At 41.5% G+C, this 17288-nt stretch overlaps 1 protein-coding gene across 1 annotated transcript in view; it reads right to left on the reverse strand.

Annotated features, from left to right (window-relative positions):
- chico (TLE family member 5) overlaps positions 1–17288 on the reverse strand; it is a 58756-nt gene that overhangs the window by 26479 nt on the left and 14989 nt on the right. Inside the window, exon 2 of the mRNA XM_048613927.1 lies at positions 1149–1246. Within this exon, the coding sequence (XP_048469884.1) occupies positions 1149–1246 (98 nt within the window). The remainder of the gene's footprint in view (positions 1–1148; positions 1247–17288) is intronic.

Below are 17288 nucleotides of genomic sequence, written 5' to 3' on the forward strand. Positions count from 1 at the left end.
GCCCACTGTATGGCTTAGAGTCATAGATATGAAACAGAAACAGACTCTTCAGTCCAACTTAACCGCGCCAACCAGATGTCCTAAACTGATCTAGTCCCATGTGCCAGCATTTGGCCCATATCCCTCTAAACCCTTCCTACTCATGTACTCATCCAAATGCCTTTTAAGTGTTGCAATTGTACCAGCCATCAGCAGATCCTCTGGCAGCTCATTCCGTACACGCACCATACCCTCTGCGTGAAAAAGTTGCCCCTCAGCTCCCTTTTAAATCTTTCCCCTCCCACCTTAAACCCATGCCCTTTAGTTTTGGCCTCCCCCACCTTAGAAAGAAAACCTTGGCTATCACCCTTTCTATACCCCTCATGATTTTAGAAACCTCAGTAAAAGGTTAAATAAAAATCTTCTCCCACTGAGGTAGACTAATGATGCCACTCCTCGTTAGCATCTGCTGGAGATTCAAGGATTTTAGAGAAATTACTTTCACAGGCTTGTGCTGTAGCTTCAGCATTACTGAGAATATTTAGGAGACAAAGTTGCTTTGCTACAGATAGTACTCAGCCTAATGACCTTTAGCCCAACCTGAAAGGATTCCTGAAGCTGCATTCCAAGAACATTTTCATAACCCCATGGACATCAGATATCTAGAACACAGTTAACCGAGAGATCCTTCTTAGCTACGAAGCCTCTGATTACCACATTGCACGAGAAAGCTACAAGAGCAGAACTCTATCCTGAAAAAGGCTGCAATCACAAAATGATTCTTCAAATCAACTTTGCATATCAAGGAGTGGAACTGAGATAAAAGAATAGCCACCTTCATACTGAATGGTGCACAGGCTTGAGGGTCTGAATGAACTACATCTATTTTGTACCTGTTTTTATTTAAATAAACCTCTTTCTTGCTTCCTTTGATTTGATGAGACTGGTGTGCACAGGTTGAATGCAGCTGTCTATACCAGAGTAATGGTTACAGCGTAAGCAATGACTCAAAGATTGCCATTTGCTTTCAAGCATCAATATAAAGTTATTGGCATCTTAATGTGCACTGGAGCTTAGCTGGAATGAATTGCAACTTTCACCTTTCAGCACTGTCATTTATTATCCTAAAGTGAAATGGTTTCCAGTATATGAAGGAAAAATCTCATTACCTGTGATACTGTGCTTGCAGAAACTGAAACTCATCTTTGATTCGATCACACGAGTCCGAGGTAGTAAACTTCAACTGTTGTGCTGACTGTGATGGAGCCTTTTTAAAAAAAACAGAAAAAAAAATGAATTAATTACGAGACAAAACAACTTGTGATATAATTAGTCATTTTAACCTACAAGCAGAAAAGACAGATGCGTGTCTGTTACAATGATTTATTAATGGGTAGGAAATGTTGCGAAACAACAACAGATGAAGGACAGATCAGTTTTAAATTTGGTTCATGCCATCTGCTTGATTTTCTAACTTTATGGGGATGGTTTGTGATGGATACAATATATGTGTCAAATGTGTCTGGTTTTTCTCAGTCAATGTATGTTAGAATTAAGAAATGTGGAGGATCATCACATGCTCTCTTGAACCTGCTCCACCATTCAATATGATCATGACTGATCTTGTGGCTTGTACTCTACTTTCCCAGTCAGCTCCCAAGAGGCCAAAAATCTGTCCATCTCAGATTTAAAAGTATTCAACAATGAAGCATCCACAATCCTGCGGGGCAGATAATTCAAAAGATTCATAATCCTTTGACTGAAGAAATTTATCACCACAGTCCTCAATGATCACTCAATTTTCCTGAAACAGTGGCTGCTTGTTGATTCCCCAGCCAGGGGAAATATTGCCTCAGTATCCACCCAACCCAGACAAGCCCCTTATTAATCTTCAACGTTTTAATCAGCTCACCTATCAATTCTTCTAAACTCCAGAGAATATAGACCCCAATTTACTTTGCCCTGTGATAGGGCAATTAACACACCAATCTCACAAAGCTTCATTGCACAGTGGTGAATGTAAATATATCCTTCTTACGGAGATCAAAATTACACCATATTCTAGGCGTTGGTCTTACCGAAGTACAATTACTGCAAGCCTTCTTTAGTGCAAGGTGATTGGATTCATAGAATTCCTACAGTGTGGAAGCAGGCCATTCAGCCCGAGTCCACACCAACTCTCAGAACAGCATCCCATCCCCTATCCTATCCCTGTAACCCTGCATTTCCCATGGCTAATCCATCTGGCCTGCACATCCCTGGACACTATGGGCAAATTTTGCATGGCCAATCCACCCAACCAGCACACTTTTGGACTGTGGGACGGGACGGGAGCATCCAGAGGAAACCCACACAGATACAGGGAGAACGTTTGTGTGGAGTTTGCAGAGGCTGGAATCAAACCCAGGTCCCTGGCGCTGTGAGGCAGCAAGCGCTAACCACTGAGCCATCGTGCTGCACCAATTGCTTACTTGCTGTACCTGTATGCTAAATTTGTGCATTCCTTGGATATGCATATCAAGTCTCTCTGATCCTCATCAATTAAAAGTTCATACCATGTAAGATGTGTACATCTCCACTGAGAGAACCTACACTTAGTGATTACTGGACCACTATAAACGTTAATGCAATTTTGTTAAGGTATCGAACACAGCCTCATTCTTCTAATTAACCCTCTCTCATCCCATCCTCTGCCAACCCAAAGGCAGTCATATCTTGCTATATTTGGACACACACGAGCTAGTGATTCTCCACATGCATCTAATCTTCACATATGAGCTGACACATTACTGTGTCTGCAAATTATTCAACTGTTGGATTGCACCAAGAAAACTTCTCCAATCAAACAGCGAACATGTGCATCTTCCAGCAAAAGGCAGAAATTCAATAGCAATCAAAAATGGATACCCTGGTTGATTTTCCTTCCTAACACACACCATGTACAAGAAGGAAACCCCAGCATCTTGGGTCGTTGATTTATTTAGGCTCAAGTAGTATCTATAACAAAGAATAATTACTCTTTAGAGCTTCTCATGGTCTTAAGGAAAGCCTTTGGGGATATCAGCTGCCACCTAAGTGGGATAACACAAGTGAATAATGTTACAGAGAGGAGCAGCAAACGTGCACCAAATGGATAAGCTATTTCACTGAAAACCACCAACTCCAAATTTGAAGTCCACGCTTAGAACCGAGCTGTAACCTTGTCATGTTTGCCTAATTGGTCTGGTCTCCGCAGCTCAGTTGTGACAGAGAGAGAAGGCAAATGATGTGGGGCTAGGTTTTATCAATTCTATATTAGGAGATAACAAAAAAAATCAGAACAGCAGAATGTTCTCATCCAGTTTCCTTCACACAAAAAATACTTGAGCACGCTGAGGCAGTTCCCTATAACACCTACCATTTTCCCAGCTTAGCACCTCAAAATGACAGAAGAAAGGAGACTGCTTTCATTCAAAGGATTTGGTTAAGTCCTGAAGAAAGACTCAAAGCATGAATTCTGTTTTTCTCTCTCTCTCTCCACAGATGCTGCCAGAGTTTCTCCAGCATTCTGTATGTGTGTGTGTTGTTGGCTGGCAGTTAACCACATTGGTGTGGGTCTGGAGGCCAGGCCAGGTAAGGACAGAAGTTTCCTCCCTAACAGGGATATCAGTGAACCAAGTGGGGTTTTTTTCCAGCAATTGACAGCAGTTTCATGGTCATCCACATACTCTTAACTCCAGAGTTATTTTTCTTGAATTCAAAATCCACCATCTGCTATTTGAGATTCAAAACTGGGTAGCCAGAATATTACTTGGGTCTCTGGATTAATAGTCTAGTGATAATACCACGAGGCCAACAATTCCTTTTCTTACTTCTATGTCTTTACAGGTCCACTGATAAACATGGATAGAATAAAAAAGTGACATCTATCAGAATAAATCAGTCCAAGCTGAAGAATTTTATTTGCCATCGGTAATTGGAATGCATTGCGAATTATACGTTATGCCAGTCCGAAACTAAAAATATGCGAACTCCAACCCAAGGATGTAAGTGTGTTGCTCAGGGAACTTGGCCAAGTGTCACATTCAGTATTTGCTGAAGTGCAATAGCCAGAACTAGCCTTGCCACAGGTCAGTCAGCTTTCACTTCCAGAGTCCAAGGTGGTGAGCCCATCCTGTGAAGAGTCAATATAGAAAACATGCACCAACAAGTTAAAGAGATGGAAGAAAATTACCATTCTGGCATGGCACTGTGCATACTGCAAGAAAGCCCACTGCGATGAAATAATCCAAGCAGTTCCTGACAAACCATCAGTAGAACTTTGCAAAAACCCAGCATGATTGCCTTCACTCAAGCTGGTGTCCAGCAATACTGCAGTCAACCATTTTTAATTAAGTCAGTACAGTTTTAGGGGGAAGAACGTAGCTTATAAAAAGCCAGTCAACCAACAGGTCCTTGATTACTCACATGCCTGAAAACAATTTAAATATCCATGTCTGTTACATTATTAAAAAGCACCCTCAATTCAAGCTAGACATTAATGGGAAAATAATTTCAATGCTGGAATAAATATGGCCTCTAGCTGCTTCAGACAAGACAGAGATAATGCGTTCCCTGTTTCACCACAACCTGCAAGGTCTCACACATAAGCCAGGAAGAAAAGAGCTGTGTTGTCAAGTCCATCACCTTTCTCTTCCCCCAAGGCAACATCCAGAACTAGTGTGATTTATTGCAATAAGAAAACCGGCTTGCAAAAAAAGCACTGTACATTAAAAATTACAGAAGCATTTCTCTCAAAAGATTTCTGGAGTTGCAATTCATTTTTGCACAACAATATCTTTTGGCTCTCTTTTCTGCTCTTCCCTACCATGAAAACATCCGTGTTTCTCTGAACAATGATTAAAATGGTCAGAATGTGGGTGACATTAACCGCAGGGAGTAAACGAAAGAGTTAACCTGGCTTTGCAGTCAAATCACTCAAACAGAGATCCTCCCTGGGGTTTGAGCCAATGCAAAGCTTTTCTGCAGGCAACTGCAGATAAATATCACATTGATGGTTTTAAAGAACCCAATTGAATGCAGCCAGGTTTGAAATGAGCACACATACACCCCCAGTACATTTTGCAACAGACATGGCCATTCTATCTCGGCTGTAAGATTCCAACTTGTATTGTGAATGCAATCCTGCATCCATCCAAAAAAATGATGGAAACATCTTGAAAATCAGTACATAGCCACCATTATGTATATGCTGACAGAAGAGCAGAAATGTTCTTTAGGTTTCCCTGCTCTCCTGAAACATTACTACACCTTTTGGTCATCTGTTGCTAATGCTTCCAACTCTTGTTGGACATATCCCTGGAGATCAAGTTATTAAAACATCCCATTCTGACCACCCATTCAACAGCCTTTTCCCGTATCTCAATCTTTAAAAAAAAGAAGTACTTAAGTTAAAAAGGGATCGAGTTGGAGAGGCAGCAGTACAATCACAAAATCATTAGATAAATAATCCCAGAGACCCAGGTTAATGTTCTGGGGATATACACGTGCAAATCCATGACAGATGGTGAAATTCGAATTCACTAAAATTTGGAATTAAAAGCTAGCCAAATGGCAACCACATAATCATTGTCCACTGATGTTAAAAAGAATCCATCATCAGGTTCACTCGTGTCCTTTAGGAAAGGAACTTGGCCATCCTTACCTGGTTTGGCGTAAACGCAATTCTGGATCCACAGCATTGTTATTGACTCTCCACTACCCTCTGAAATTGCCTACAGAGCCAAACTTCGAGAGCATCTGGGATGGGCAACAAATGCCACGCTTGCTAGCGATACACACATCCCAAACAAGAATTTAAGCAAATTTTGAAATAGGACGAGTCTATCCTTGTAAGCTTATCCCACCAATGAACAAGGTCATCGCTAACCTTGCTGTCAACTTCACACTTCTGTCTGTTTCCATATAACCCTTAACTCCCGAGTGATTGAAAAATAGACACTTTCAATGAGTGAACCACCACTGCTCTGCGAGAGAGAGAATTCCAAAGATCCGTGACCCTCTAAAGAGAAGGGTCTCTATTCTGACATGGACAGCACACAACAATTTTTTTTTTTTTTTAAAAACGCTGTACTTTGTCTCCAGTACTAGTGTCCAATAAATTAATCTTGGAAGTTTGACAACCTGACCCACTCCATTCCGAGTAAGGTTTAACAAATTTCTATTTCTGTAGCTAGCAGCACTTGTTTCGATATAATGACAGAAAATGTCACTGGAACAACTGCTTGGGCGGAGTCATTTAACACCACAATGCAAAAACATCAAGTTAATTTCAGAGGTTGGGGGTGGAAAAAAATGTCATTCACCCAGAGTGTTTCAATTATCAAGTCAGTTCAACAGCGCATGTGTGCTGATTGTGATGCAAGGTTACACGTGGACCTTTAATTCCTTAAATCATGTCCTTTTAATGCTGTCACAGCTCACTGCTTATCCACAAAAAAAAGGAAAATATCATAGTGACACACTGAAAACCTCAAACTGTGACTTATCGCGAGAATGAGAGAGTTTGTCTGAACGCTGCTCTCAAGTTGAAGCCTATGATATCTCATTATTCTATTCACAGTGACTCGAACTTGGAGCTCAAACAATTGAATGCACAATTTCTTGCTAAAAGACAAATATCTGCCACTCTCGCAAAAGAGGACTTCTTAATTTAGCTCCCAATCACAAGCTGACTCTGGTAGTATCTCCTGCTATGAAGGGCCTGAACATAAACAGAAACGCACTACAGTGCAGCCTTTAGTTGCTGTACTGATCAGCTTGTGGGCAAAAGAATGTTTGCTCGACTATGGGTGACATTGCCATGGTTACCAAAGAGTGCGTTATAAATCATATATGAGCTCAACATAGCTACTTAGGTTAAGATTCAATTGGCAATTCGGAGTTGATCGCCTAATACAGGTCTATATTTGTGGTGTGACAGATTGCAAACAGTATATATAGCCTTTTGTTTCTTTCAGGTCTATGTGTAATATTGCTACGTACAGCTTGAGAAAACATTGCACCATATTCCAGCTAAAGCTTCATTTTATATTTCGACAGCACTTTACATCGAGGAAGGCATGTCAGAGTTTTGCTGGAGAGAGTCGAACGAAGAGGAAGCCGAGCAAAGTCCATCCAGTTGACTGAAGAATGGTCAAGGTTAGAAGGCTTTGTTTAAAAAGAAGGTTTTGAAAATGCAAGTGGGGGAAATAAAAAGGGAGCATGGCGAGAATGTTATGATATTAATGCAGTGGCCATACATAATGCTCTAGAGCCTAGTTCAAATCCCACCACATCAGCTCAGGGAATTTAAATTCAATTTGGTAATAAGTCTGGAATAAGATACTTGTCACATTAATAACAATCATGATTGGAGATTGTTAGAAAACCCTGTTTCGCTCACTCATGTCCTCCAGGGGAAAAAATATGCTATCCCTACCCTAGTCCGGTCTACATGGCGTCAAATCTCACAACTACTGGGCCTCCCTGGAACTGTAAAGCATGCCATTCCATTGTATCAAACTGCTACATACAGCACACTTACAGGATTTAGCTCACCTACATCATCGAGGGCAATAAATGCTGGGTCATTCAGGGTTCAGAAAAGATTTACTAGGATGTTGCCAGGAATGGAGGGTCTGAGTTATAAAGGAGAGGCTGGGACATTTTTCCCCACTGGAGTGTAGGAGGTTGAGGGGTGACCTTACAGAGGTTTATAAAATCATGAGGGGCATAGATACAGCAAATGACAGGTGTTGTTTCTTTATGGTAGGGAACTTCAAGACTAGGGGGCACCTTTTTAAAAGGTGAGAGAAGAAAGATTTTTTAAAAAAAAAGGACGAGGCACATTTTTTTTTGTTCTTACACAGAGTGATTCATGTGTGGAATGAACTTCCAGAGGAAGTGGTGGATGCAGGTACAGTTACAACATTTAAAAGACGTTTACATAAGTATATGAATAAGAAATGTTTGGAGGGACTGGTTCTGTTTCAGATTATGGTTGGCATGGGCTGGTTGGACCAAAAAAAAAGTGTCTGGTTCCATACTGCATGACTATGAGAATGAATCATGAACATACTGTGGCTGTAATAACTCTCACCCAAAGGTCTGGCACCTAGAATCTTGAGAGAATGAAGAAACCAAGCTGAGACTGTTCTCTTTAGAGCACAGAGAAAAGGGAAGACTTTTTTCCCCCAAATAAAAAGAGGTGCTCAAAATCACAAATGGCTTTTATAAAGTTTTTTAAAAAAAGAACTAAGCAGCTGAATGGAACTAGTTGCATTGCTCAGAACAGGAGCACGAAGTGATAGCAATAGTCCATGAACAGCAAAATTTGCATAGCTCATTTATAGTTACTTTGTAATTCCATTCTTTCAATTCAAATACAACCAGTGAAGCTTTACTCTTAAGAGATAACGGTCAGTTTATTGCAACACTACTGTAGTTATTCAAATATATATGTGATAAGATTATCAGCTAAAAAACGATTAAAAGCAGGCAAGCACAAAAAGATTCTTATAAAAATAAAAGCAATATCAAATCTCTAATATTAAAGGCAATATATTGCACATGCTGGAAATCTGAAACAAGCAGTGCTGGGGAAATTCAGCGGGTCTGGCAGCATCCGTGTAGACAGAAACAGAGTTAACATTTGGAGCCCAATGGAACTCTTCAGCAGAATTTTCCAAGATTATTACTTGCTCAAAGATTCTCTCTCTCTTAGGGAAAAGTGGGGGAAAAATGTAAAATCAGAATTCAGCTGCAATAGCTTCTGTAGTTGGAAGGTCCCCCATCTCCGACAGGAGACTGAGCAGAATCAGTTTGGGACAGAGTAAAGGCTCCTTTTCTTCACTTCCATAACACTGTGGCCCTTGGTAGCCTGGTTCTGAATAAGCACTCTTTCATTGATCTGGAGTGGAGTAGCGGGGTTCCAAAATGGTTATTCATGGACTGTTCCACAAAAATCGCCACTAAGCCAGAACTAATGAGGCTCATTTCCATATTATGCAGAGAGTTGGCTGTGCCTGGGGTAGAGATCCAATCCATTGTCTTTTAGTCCAGAAAATTCACTTTTAAACCATCTCAGCCATGATAACAAATGACTCCTATCATCAGGTTGCAACGAGGTAGGAATAACCATTCACATCATCAAGGGAACCATTGTCCAGGAGCTTCTGTCTGACCTGGTAATTAATATCAAAGCCTCTTGTGGCCTCTTCCTGACTGAAGTACAGTCCTGTCTCTCTATCATATGAAACTTCTGGGAGCCATTTTGTAATATTTGGGTGCCCATTTTAAACACAAATCGTAAGATTTTTCTAAGGAGAACCAAATTTGTGATAAGCATGATGACCAAAGTGTCTCCTTTTGTGATATTTAACTCTACGATTGTGTTGCTAAGTGAGCATACAGGAACTTCAAAAGGGATCCAACCCACAGGATATACATTTGCTCTTGGCACCCAACCTCCTCAGACCCCTGGTAAATCAGGGAGCTACTTCCTCTGAACGCTTTAACCCATCGTCCGTACATCCTGCCATGCAACAAACCAAATCCCTAACTTCTGCACACTCACTCATTCCTGGCCAGGTGATATGCACATGTTCACAATGTCACAGGAGATGCACGGAAGCAGTAATTTGTCCCATTCAAGTAGGATCAAAGTTCACATAATGATTGGAGTAGATGATGAAGAAACAATTAAATAATGTTTTTTGACCCCGACGACTTGACCTCTGAATCATTTGATGAAAACACACTTCCCAACAACAGCAGCCAGTTTGCAATTAAAAGGTTTGAAACTCTCCCCTTTTGTCCCACCTTGCAATTCAGTTTAAAAGGAATGCTCTGGGATTGACCTTTTTTCAGGCTGTTTGCTAGACCAACACTTCTCAGACTTTACCTTTGAAGTTGTGAGTACTCCTCTAAAACAAGCTGAAGGGATCCAGGTGGCCAGACCCTCCTTTCCTGAGTGTAAGTGCTTAGCCCCATGTAGAGACCCTTAACTCAGTCACATTAAGAGGGGCCTAGAGTGGCTGTATACCCCTGTGGCGCAGGACAGAGGTTCCAAAATACAACCACCTAAAGCTGCTCTAAACTTTTACCATCGGACCAGTACTGTGGATAATGGTTAGTTTGTTGAGGCTGTCAACTGAGCCCTAGAGTCATACAAAACAGAGCAGATCCTTCAGTCCAACTTGTCCGTACTAAGCAGGTTTCCCAAACTAAACTAGTCCCACTTACCTGCATTTGGTCCATATCCCTTTAAACCTTTCCTATTCACGTACTTGTCCAAATGTCTTTTAAATATTGCAACTGTACCTGCATTTACCACTTCCTCTGACAGCTCATTCCATATACACACCACCCTATGAAAAAGTTGCCTCTACGGTTCCCTTTAAATCTTTCTCCTCTCACCTTAAAATTACACCATCTAGTTTTGAACTCCCCTACCTTGGGGAAAAGACCGTTGCTATTCACCTTATCTATGTCCCTCATGATTTTACAGACTTGTATGAAGTCACTCCTTAACCTCCTATGCTTCAGTGAAAAGTAGTCCCAGCTTATCTAGCCTCTCCTCCTAACTTAAACCTTCTGGTCCTAGTAACATCCTTGTAAATCTTTTCTGCACCGTTTCCAGTTTATTAACATCCTTTCCACCCTATCCTGATTTCAAAAAGGTAGCTTCTTCATGTGAGCTTTCAAGTTTTGGATCATTCTCCTTCCAATCTTCCATCAGACCTATTGTTGGCCAAAGAGATGAAATCTGGCTCCCATTATAACTATTGATTTTGAATACCTTTTAAAACACTAGTGTTGATCTATTAAGCATAGAGAATCTGTAAAAGATAGCAAGCTTGCACGCTGATCAAGATAATCAGCAGTCAGGGGCTGAACAATAGGTATTAATTCAAGCAAGTGAGAAGCTCTGAGAACAAGACCCACACAGGCTTTGAAGGTTCCTGCTGACCAGAACCAAGCTGTCTCACACATGCACAGAGTCTCCCACGAGAGTTTGCAATGCATTCTTTTGAAATGATCTCAGCACATAGCAAAATGTTATCCCGAGCTCAGTCAGAAGGCCACGTGCCAAAGTACATGTTGTACACAAACCCAAGACTGCCCCTCAAAAGGGAGCAGAAGAAATCTTGCACATCAAACTCATAAGCTGACAATGTCTGCAATATTAGAGCGCTCAATTCAAATCTGGGGTAGGGGGGTGGTGGTGAAGAGTGAGCAGAGGGGGAAAACTATGTGGGTAAAACCATCAAGAAGCAATTTTTTGATTCTCAGATGCCCAAAAGAATAACTAGGAGCATTAAGCAGCATAAAGTGGACACTTCTACGGAAAAACCAGAGGACAGAGGTCCAAGTAACCATTAGACAGATCAAGGTTCCGTGAAAGGCATGGGTTATTATTAAGGTAGGTGTTGCATTAAAATTGGTATGGAAAATTTATAAATGAAATGTTGAGACTTAATAATTGAGACAACATTACTACAGTTATTTGTAGCAGGATAGTAAGGACACAGGGACGTGAGGGGAAAAAAAATGGGAGCCAGAGAGCATGCACAAGAGCACGCGAGAGGGTTAAAGTTCAGCTGGACTGAAGAATCTTCAACATGTCTCGCTTATCTTTAGCGCACACCCTCCTGAACTTTAAAAAGAATTGGAACAATGAATTTAAAAAATAATAGCAGTGACCTCTAAGTAACCTTTTAAGACTAACTCTAAGTGGGGGACATAGTGGCTCAGTGGCACAACTGCCTCACAGCTCCAGGGAACCAGGTTCAATTCTAGCCTTAACTAACTGCATGTGGAGTTTTCACACCCTCGTGTCTGCGTGTGTTTCCTTTGGGTGCTCCGGTTTCCTCCCACAGTCCGAAGATGTGCAGATTAGGTGGATGGGCCATGTTAAATTGCCCCTAGTGCCCAAGGACGTGCAGGCAAGGTGGATTAGCCATGGGAAATGCAGGGTTATAAGTGTAGGGTAAAGGGATGGGTCTGGGTGGGACGCTCTTCAGAGGGTCACTGTAGACTCAATGGGCCAAATGGCCTACTTCCACTCTGTAGGGATTCTATGATTTACCTATTTTGCTCCAGGTGCTGAATGCAGCCATTATGACTACAATCAGTGTCTGCCTAAACAGATGTGGCGCGTTACATAAAAGCAAGGGTAAACAAGGAGGCAAAGTTACTACTTTCTTTGCTGGCCTTCAGTAATACACTCATGGTTGACAGAACAAATCAGTTCAAGCCTAACCATTCCCACAAGCTCAATTTGCAAGACATTCACTCGTAGATTTCCATCAAATGCTACCAGCACAAGGAAATCATAGGTGATTTACATAGATGATTTGGAGTTGGGGGACTAAGTGTGGTGTATCAAAATTTGCAGATGACACTAAAGGTGAGTGATAGAGCAAAGTGTGCAGAAGACACTGAAAGTCTGCAGAGGGATATAGATAGTCTAAGTGAGTGGGCAAAGGTCTGGCAGATGGAGTACAATGTTGATAAGTGTGAGGTCATCCATTTTGGTAGGAATAACAGCAAAACGGACTATGTTTTAAATAGTAAAAAATTACAGCATGCTGCTGTGCAGAGGGGCTTGGGTGTCCTTGCACATGAATCGCTAAAAGTAGGATTGCAGGTGCAGCAGGTAATTAAAAAGGCAAATGAAATTTTGTCTGCCATTGCTAGAGGGATGGAGTTTAAAAACAGGGAGGCTATGCTGCAGCTGTGTAGGGTCCTGGAGTACTGTGCGCAGTTTTGGTCTCCTTACTTGAGAAGGGATATACTAGCACTGGAGGGGGTGCAGAGGAGATTCACTTGGTTGATTCCAGCGTTGAGAGGGTTGGATTATGAGGAGAGAGACTGAGTAGACTGGGATTATACTCACTGGAATTCAGAAGAACGAGAGGAGATCTTATAGAAACATAAGATTACGAAGGGAATAGATAAGGTAGAGGCAGGGAGGTTGTTTCCGCTAGCAGGTGAAACTAGGACTAGAGGGCATTGCCTCAAAATAAAGGGAAGCAGATGTAGGACTGAGGTCAGGAGGAACTTCTTCACCCAAAGGGTTGTGAATCTGTGGAATTCTCTGCCCAGTGAAGCGGTTGAAGCTACCTCGCTGAATGTTTTTAAGGCAAGGCTAGATAAATTTTTGAACAGTAAAGGAATCAAGGGTTATGATGAGCGGGTGGGTAAGTGGAGCCGAGTCTCAAAAAGATCAGCCGTGATCTTATTAAATGGCGGGGCCGGATGGCCTACCCCTGCTCCTAGTTCTTATGTTCTTATGTAAATCATCAGATGTCATCCATTGGATCTGTGAAAAACATCTCACATACTAGTTTTCATTCTAATATTGTGGAGCAAAACAGGACAAGGTCAGTCCACGAGCTTTGTAATAAACCAAGCAGAGGCTTGCAAATTGACAGCTGGTGGTAGCAGTGGGGACTTAGTGATGAATTTTAATGAATATGGCACTTTTAAAGCTCGGCTTCAAATTCCATCTACTTGATGTGTAATGATGAACAGGGTGATTAGAAAATATCAAGACCTGGGATTTTGGAAAGCGCACAAACAGGAAGAAAAAAGAACCTGGGTTTCTTCACTGCAGTCGCAAGTACATAGAGTCCGAGATGTACAGCAGGAAAACAGACCCTTCGATCCAACTAGCCCGTGCTGACCAGATATCCTAAATTAATCTAGTCCCATTTGCCAGCATTTGGCCCATATCCCTCTAAGCCCTTCCTATTCATATCCACGTCCAGGTGCCTTTTACATGTTGTAATTGTACCAGGCTCCACCACTTCCTCTGGCAGCTCATTCCATACACGCACCACCCTCTGCATGAACAAGTTGTCTGTAGGTCCCTTTTGAAACTTTCCCTTCGCTCTCCAAGTTTAGGCTCCCCTTCCCCAGGGAAAAGGCCTTGGCTATTCACCCTATCCATACCCTTCATGATTTTATTAGTCTCTAAAATCACCCTTCAGTCTTCAATGCTCTAGGGAAAATTGCCCCGGCCTATTCAGCCTTTCGCCCTCTGACATTATTTTGATTTTGTTTCTTCCCTTGTTTCCATAGACTTTCTTCATTTCTGTTATTGTTGCCTCTGCTGGAAAGTCCTTGTAATTTGTCACTTGATTTAACTGGTTGATTGGGTGATTTGGTTAAAAAAAAAACACCCTGGGCTCTGAGGGCACTTGTGACACATTGGTAGCGTACCCACTTCTGAACCAGGAGGTCCAGTTCAAGTCCCACCTTTATTGGACATGTGTCATTGTGTCCAAACAGACCGATTAAAAGTACTTTAGGGGGAAGACTGTGGCATAGTGCTAATGTCACTGGATTAATGACTCAAACTCTTTCCCACCCCTCACCCAGACTAATGTTCTTGAAACAAAAGATGGGTTCTTTCCCAATGGAGGCTGGCTTCTGGACAGGGACAAATGGTGGAAAGTAGTGTTTGTGATAAACAACACTTTATAATAATACCCTCTTGAATATCAAAGTCTTTTGCTGTCTAATTCAACATGTGGACATCAGTCTGTTAAACAGTATGGACACCTCTGAAGTGGGAGGATATTTACAGGAAATCCTCTAAGGGGCTACCATTTCACAAAAAAAATTTAGAAACTCCCACTCCCATATTGATTGGCTTCGAAAAAAGATTGTCATTCTTTTTTCATAAAGCCAATGTTTAGGGCTTTTAATTGAAAACAAATAAGCATTGTTCAGTAAGCACAAGTCCATTAAAATCTGACTATTTAAACCAAATTCACACTTTCCTATTCCACTAGCCATGATTTCAGCAAGAATCTTCAAAATGCACTTCAGTCGACTAACATTCACATTCAACGTTGACCTTCCATTTCAGATGTGAATCTCATCACAAGTTGTTCGATCAGCTTCCCTCCTCAGATTTTTATGGCTCCCCATGCACTTGATCTGCCCTAAGGCTGTCTGCAACCTTCAAGCTTGTGCAGTCTGCAAGGAAAACAATGGAGCTGCCTCAACCACACGCTTACACATTCAAGGTTACTCTTGACGCACTCCTGCAGGGCACAGTTGATCATCACGTCAGAAACCCACTCACCCAGAGCTCAAAATGTCTACTTCGGCGATCATTTCTCCGTCCTGCCCACAAGTAGAATTGCAAGTGCCTTCAACCAGTGATGGTCAACAATTAAGGAAAATCAAATTAAGGGCCAGTAGAGTCTCAAATTTCAACATGTGACTCTGAAAGAATTCAAAGTGCCACTTGTTACAGCTTTATATTGATATCCATTTTAATTTTTCCAGTAATTTTATTTGCATCATTTCCATTTTCAAAGGACACAAAACATTGATTGTGGTCATTGATTTACAGGTGGATTTGAAATCACTTCACTCCCAGTGCAAATAATATATTGATTTAACTGTAGAGCTGCTGTAGTTATAGATTCACATTGTAGTGATCTTAGATTCTGGGTTCACAGGAAGAGATGGAAAAACTAACAGTTGTCACACCTTCACACTGCTGTCTCACGAGAAGCAATTCCAACAGGCCATGAGGCACCCATCCTTTTCTCACCAGTCAATTCTTTCGAGGCAATGTCACAAATCACAATACCAGATTATAGTCCATCGGGTTTATTTGAAAACACAAGCTTTTGCTTACTCATTCGTCAGGTAAGAGTGAGAGAGGTAGTATCAGAGACAGAATTTATAAGTAAAAGATCAAAAGGGTCACACCATTGATGAGGATGTATTAGCCAAACCTAAGATGCTGTTAAATCTTTAATCAGATAGAAGGTTTTAATTGATTAACATGTATATGTGAATCCAAGAATTCATTTCAAGTCCCTGTCCTGTGAGAACTAAAAGGTTTTATCAGTGTAAAAGAAGGTGACATTTCAGGTCAGACAACGCATGTTAGGTTTAAGGCCTTGTTTACAATCGGTTTGTGTTTTGGCTTGGAGTCAGACTGGTTTTATTTCTAAAGTAGGAATTTATAAAATGTCACATTGTCAATAAATAGTGTGCTTTTTGAACAAAACCGAGTTTAGTGTGCGCGTGTGTGCGATATATGGCGTCTCACCTGTAATGCGACACGAACAAGATCCCAGTTGAGGCCGTCTTCATGGGGACCGAACTAGGCTGTCAGCCTCTGCTCGGCGACTCTGCATTGTTGTGTATCCCCAAGTCCGCCTTGGACGACGTTTACCCAAAGATCCGAGGCCAAATATCCTTGACCATTGAATTGTTCCCTCACGGGGAGGGAACATTCTTGTCTGGTGATTGTTGCGCAGTGTCCATTCATCCGTTGTCATAGCGTCTGGTTGGTTTTACCAAATATACCATACCTCAGGGCATCCTTATCTGCAACATACGAGATAGACAACGTTGGCCGAGTCACATGAGTATCTGCCGTCTATGTGGTAGGTGGTCTTTCCATATGTAATGGTAGTGTCCACATCGAAGATCTGACATGTCTTGCAGAGGTTGCCAATGACAGGGTTGTATAGTGTTGTGGTTGACGTTGTCCTGAAGGCTGGGTAGTTTGCTGCGAACAATGGTCTGTGTAAGGTTTGGTGTGGGAAAGATCTTGGTGAGGTACTCATCATCATCATCAATAACGTGTTGAAAGCTGCAAAGAACATGGTGTAGTTTCTCTGCTCGCGGGATCTTGGGCTCATGTCGCACTACAAGTGATACACCACACACTACACACAGACAAGCACACACGAATCTATGGGGCGAATTTGTATTTACAGATACATTCTATTTTGTTCAAAAAGCACACCATTTATAGACAATATGGCATTTTATAAATTCCTACTTTAGAAATAAAACCTGTCTGACTCCAAACCAAAACACAAACAGATTCTAAACAAGGCCTCACACCTAACATGCATTGTCTGACCTAAAGTGCCACCTCTTCTTTACATAATATAACCTTTAGTTCTCTCAGGACAGGGACTTGAAAGGAATTCCAGGATTTACATATTAATCAATTAAAACCTTCTAATTGATTGATTGAAGATTTAACAGCATCTTAAGGTTTGCTTAGTACATCCTCAATGGTGTAAAACTTTGATCTTTTACTTGTAAATTCTGTGTCTGATACTACCTCTCTCACTAACACCTGAAGGAGTAAGACTCCAAAAGCTTACGATTTCAAGCAAACCTGTTGGACTATAAGAGACAACAAGGTGCAGGGCTGGATGAACACAGCAGGCCAAGCAGCATCATAGGAGCAGAGAGGCTGACGTTTCGGGCCTAGACCCTTCATCAGATGATGAAGG

This window comes from Rhincodon typus, chromosome 29 (genome assembly GCF_021869965.1).
Source record: "Rhincodon typus isolate 14 chromosome 29, sRhiTyp1.1, whole genome shotgun sequence".
NCBI lineage: Eukaryota > Metazoa > Chordata > Chondrichthyes > Orectolobiformes > Rhincodontidae > Rhincodon > Rhincodon typus.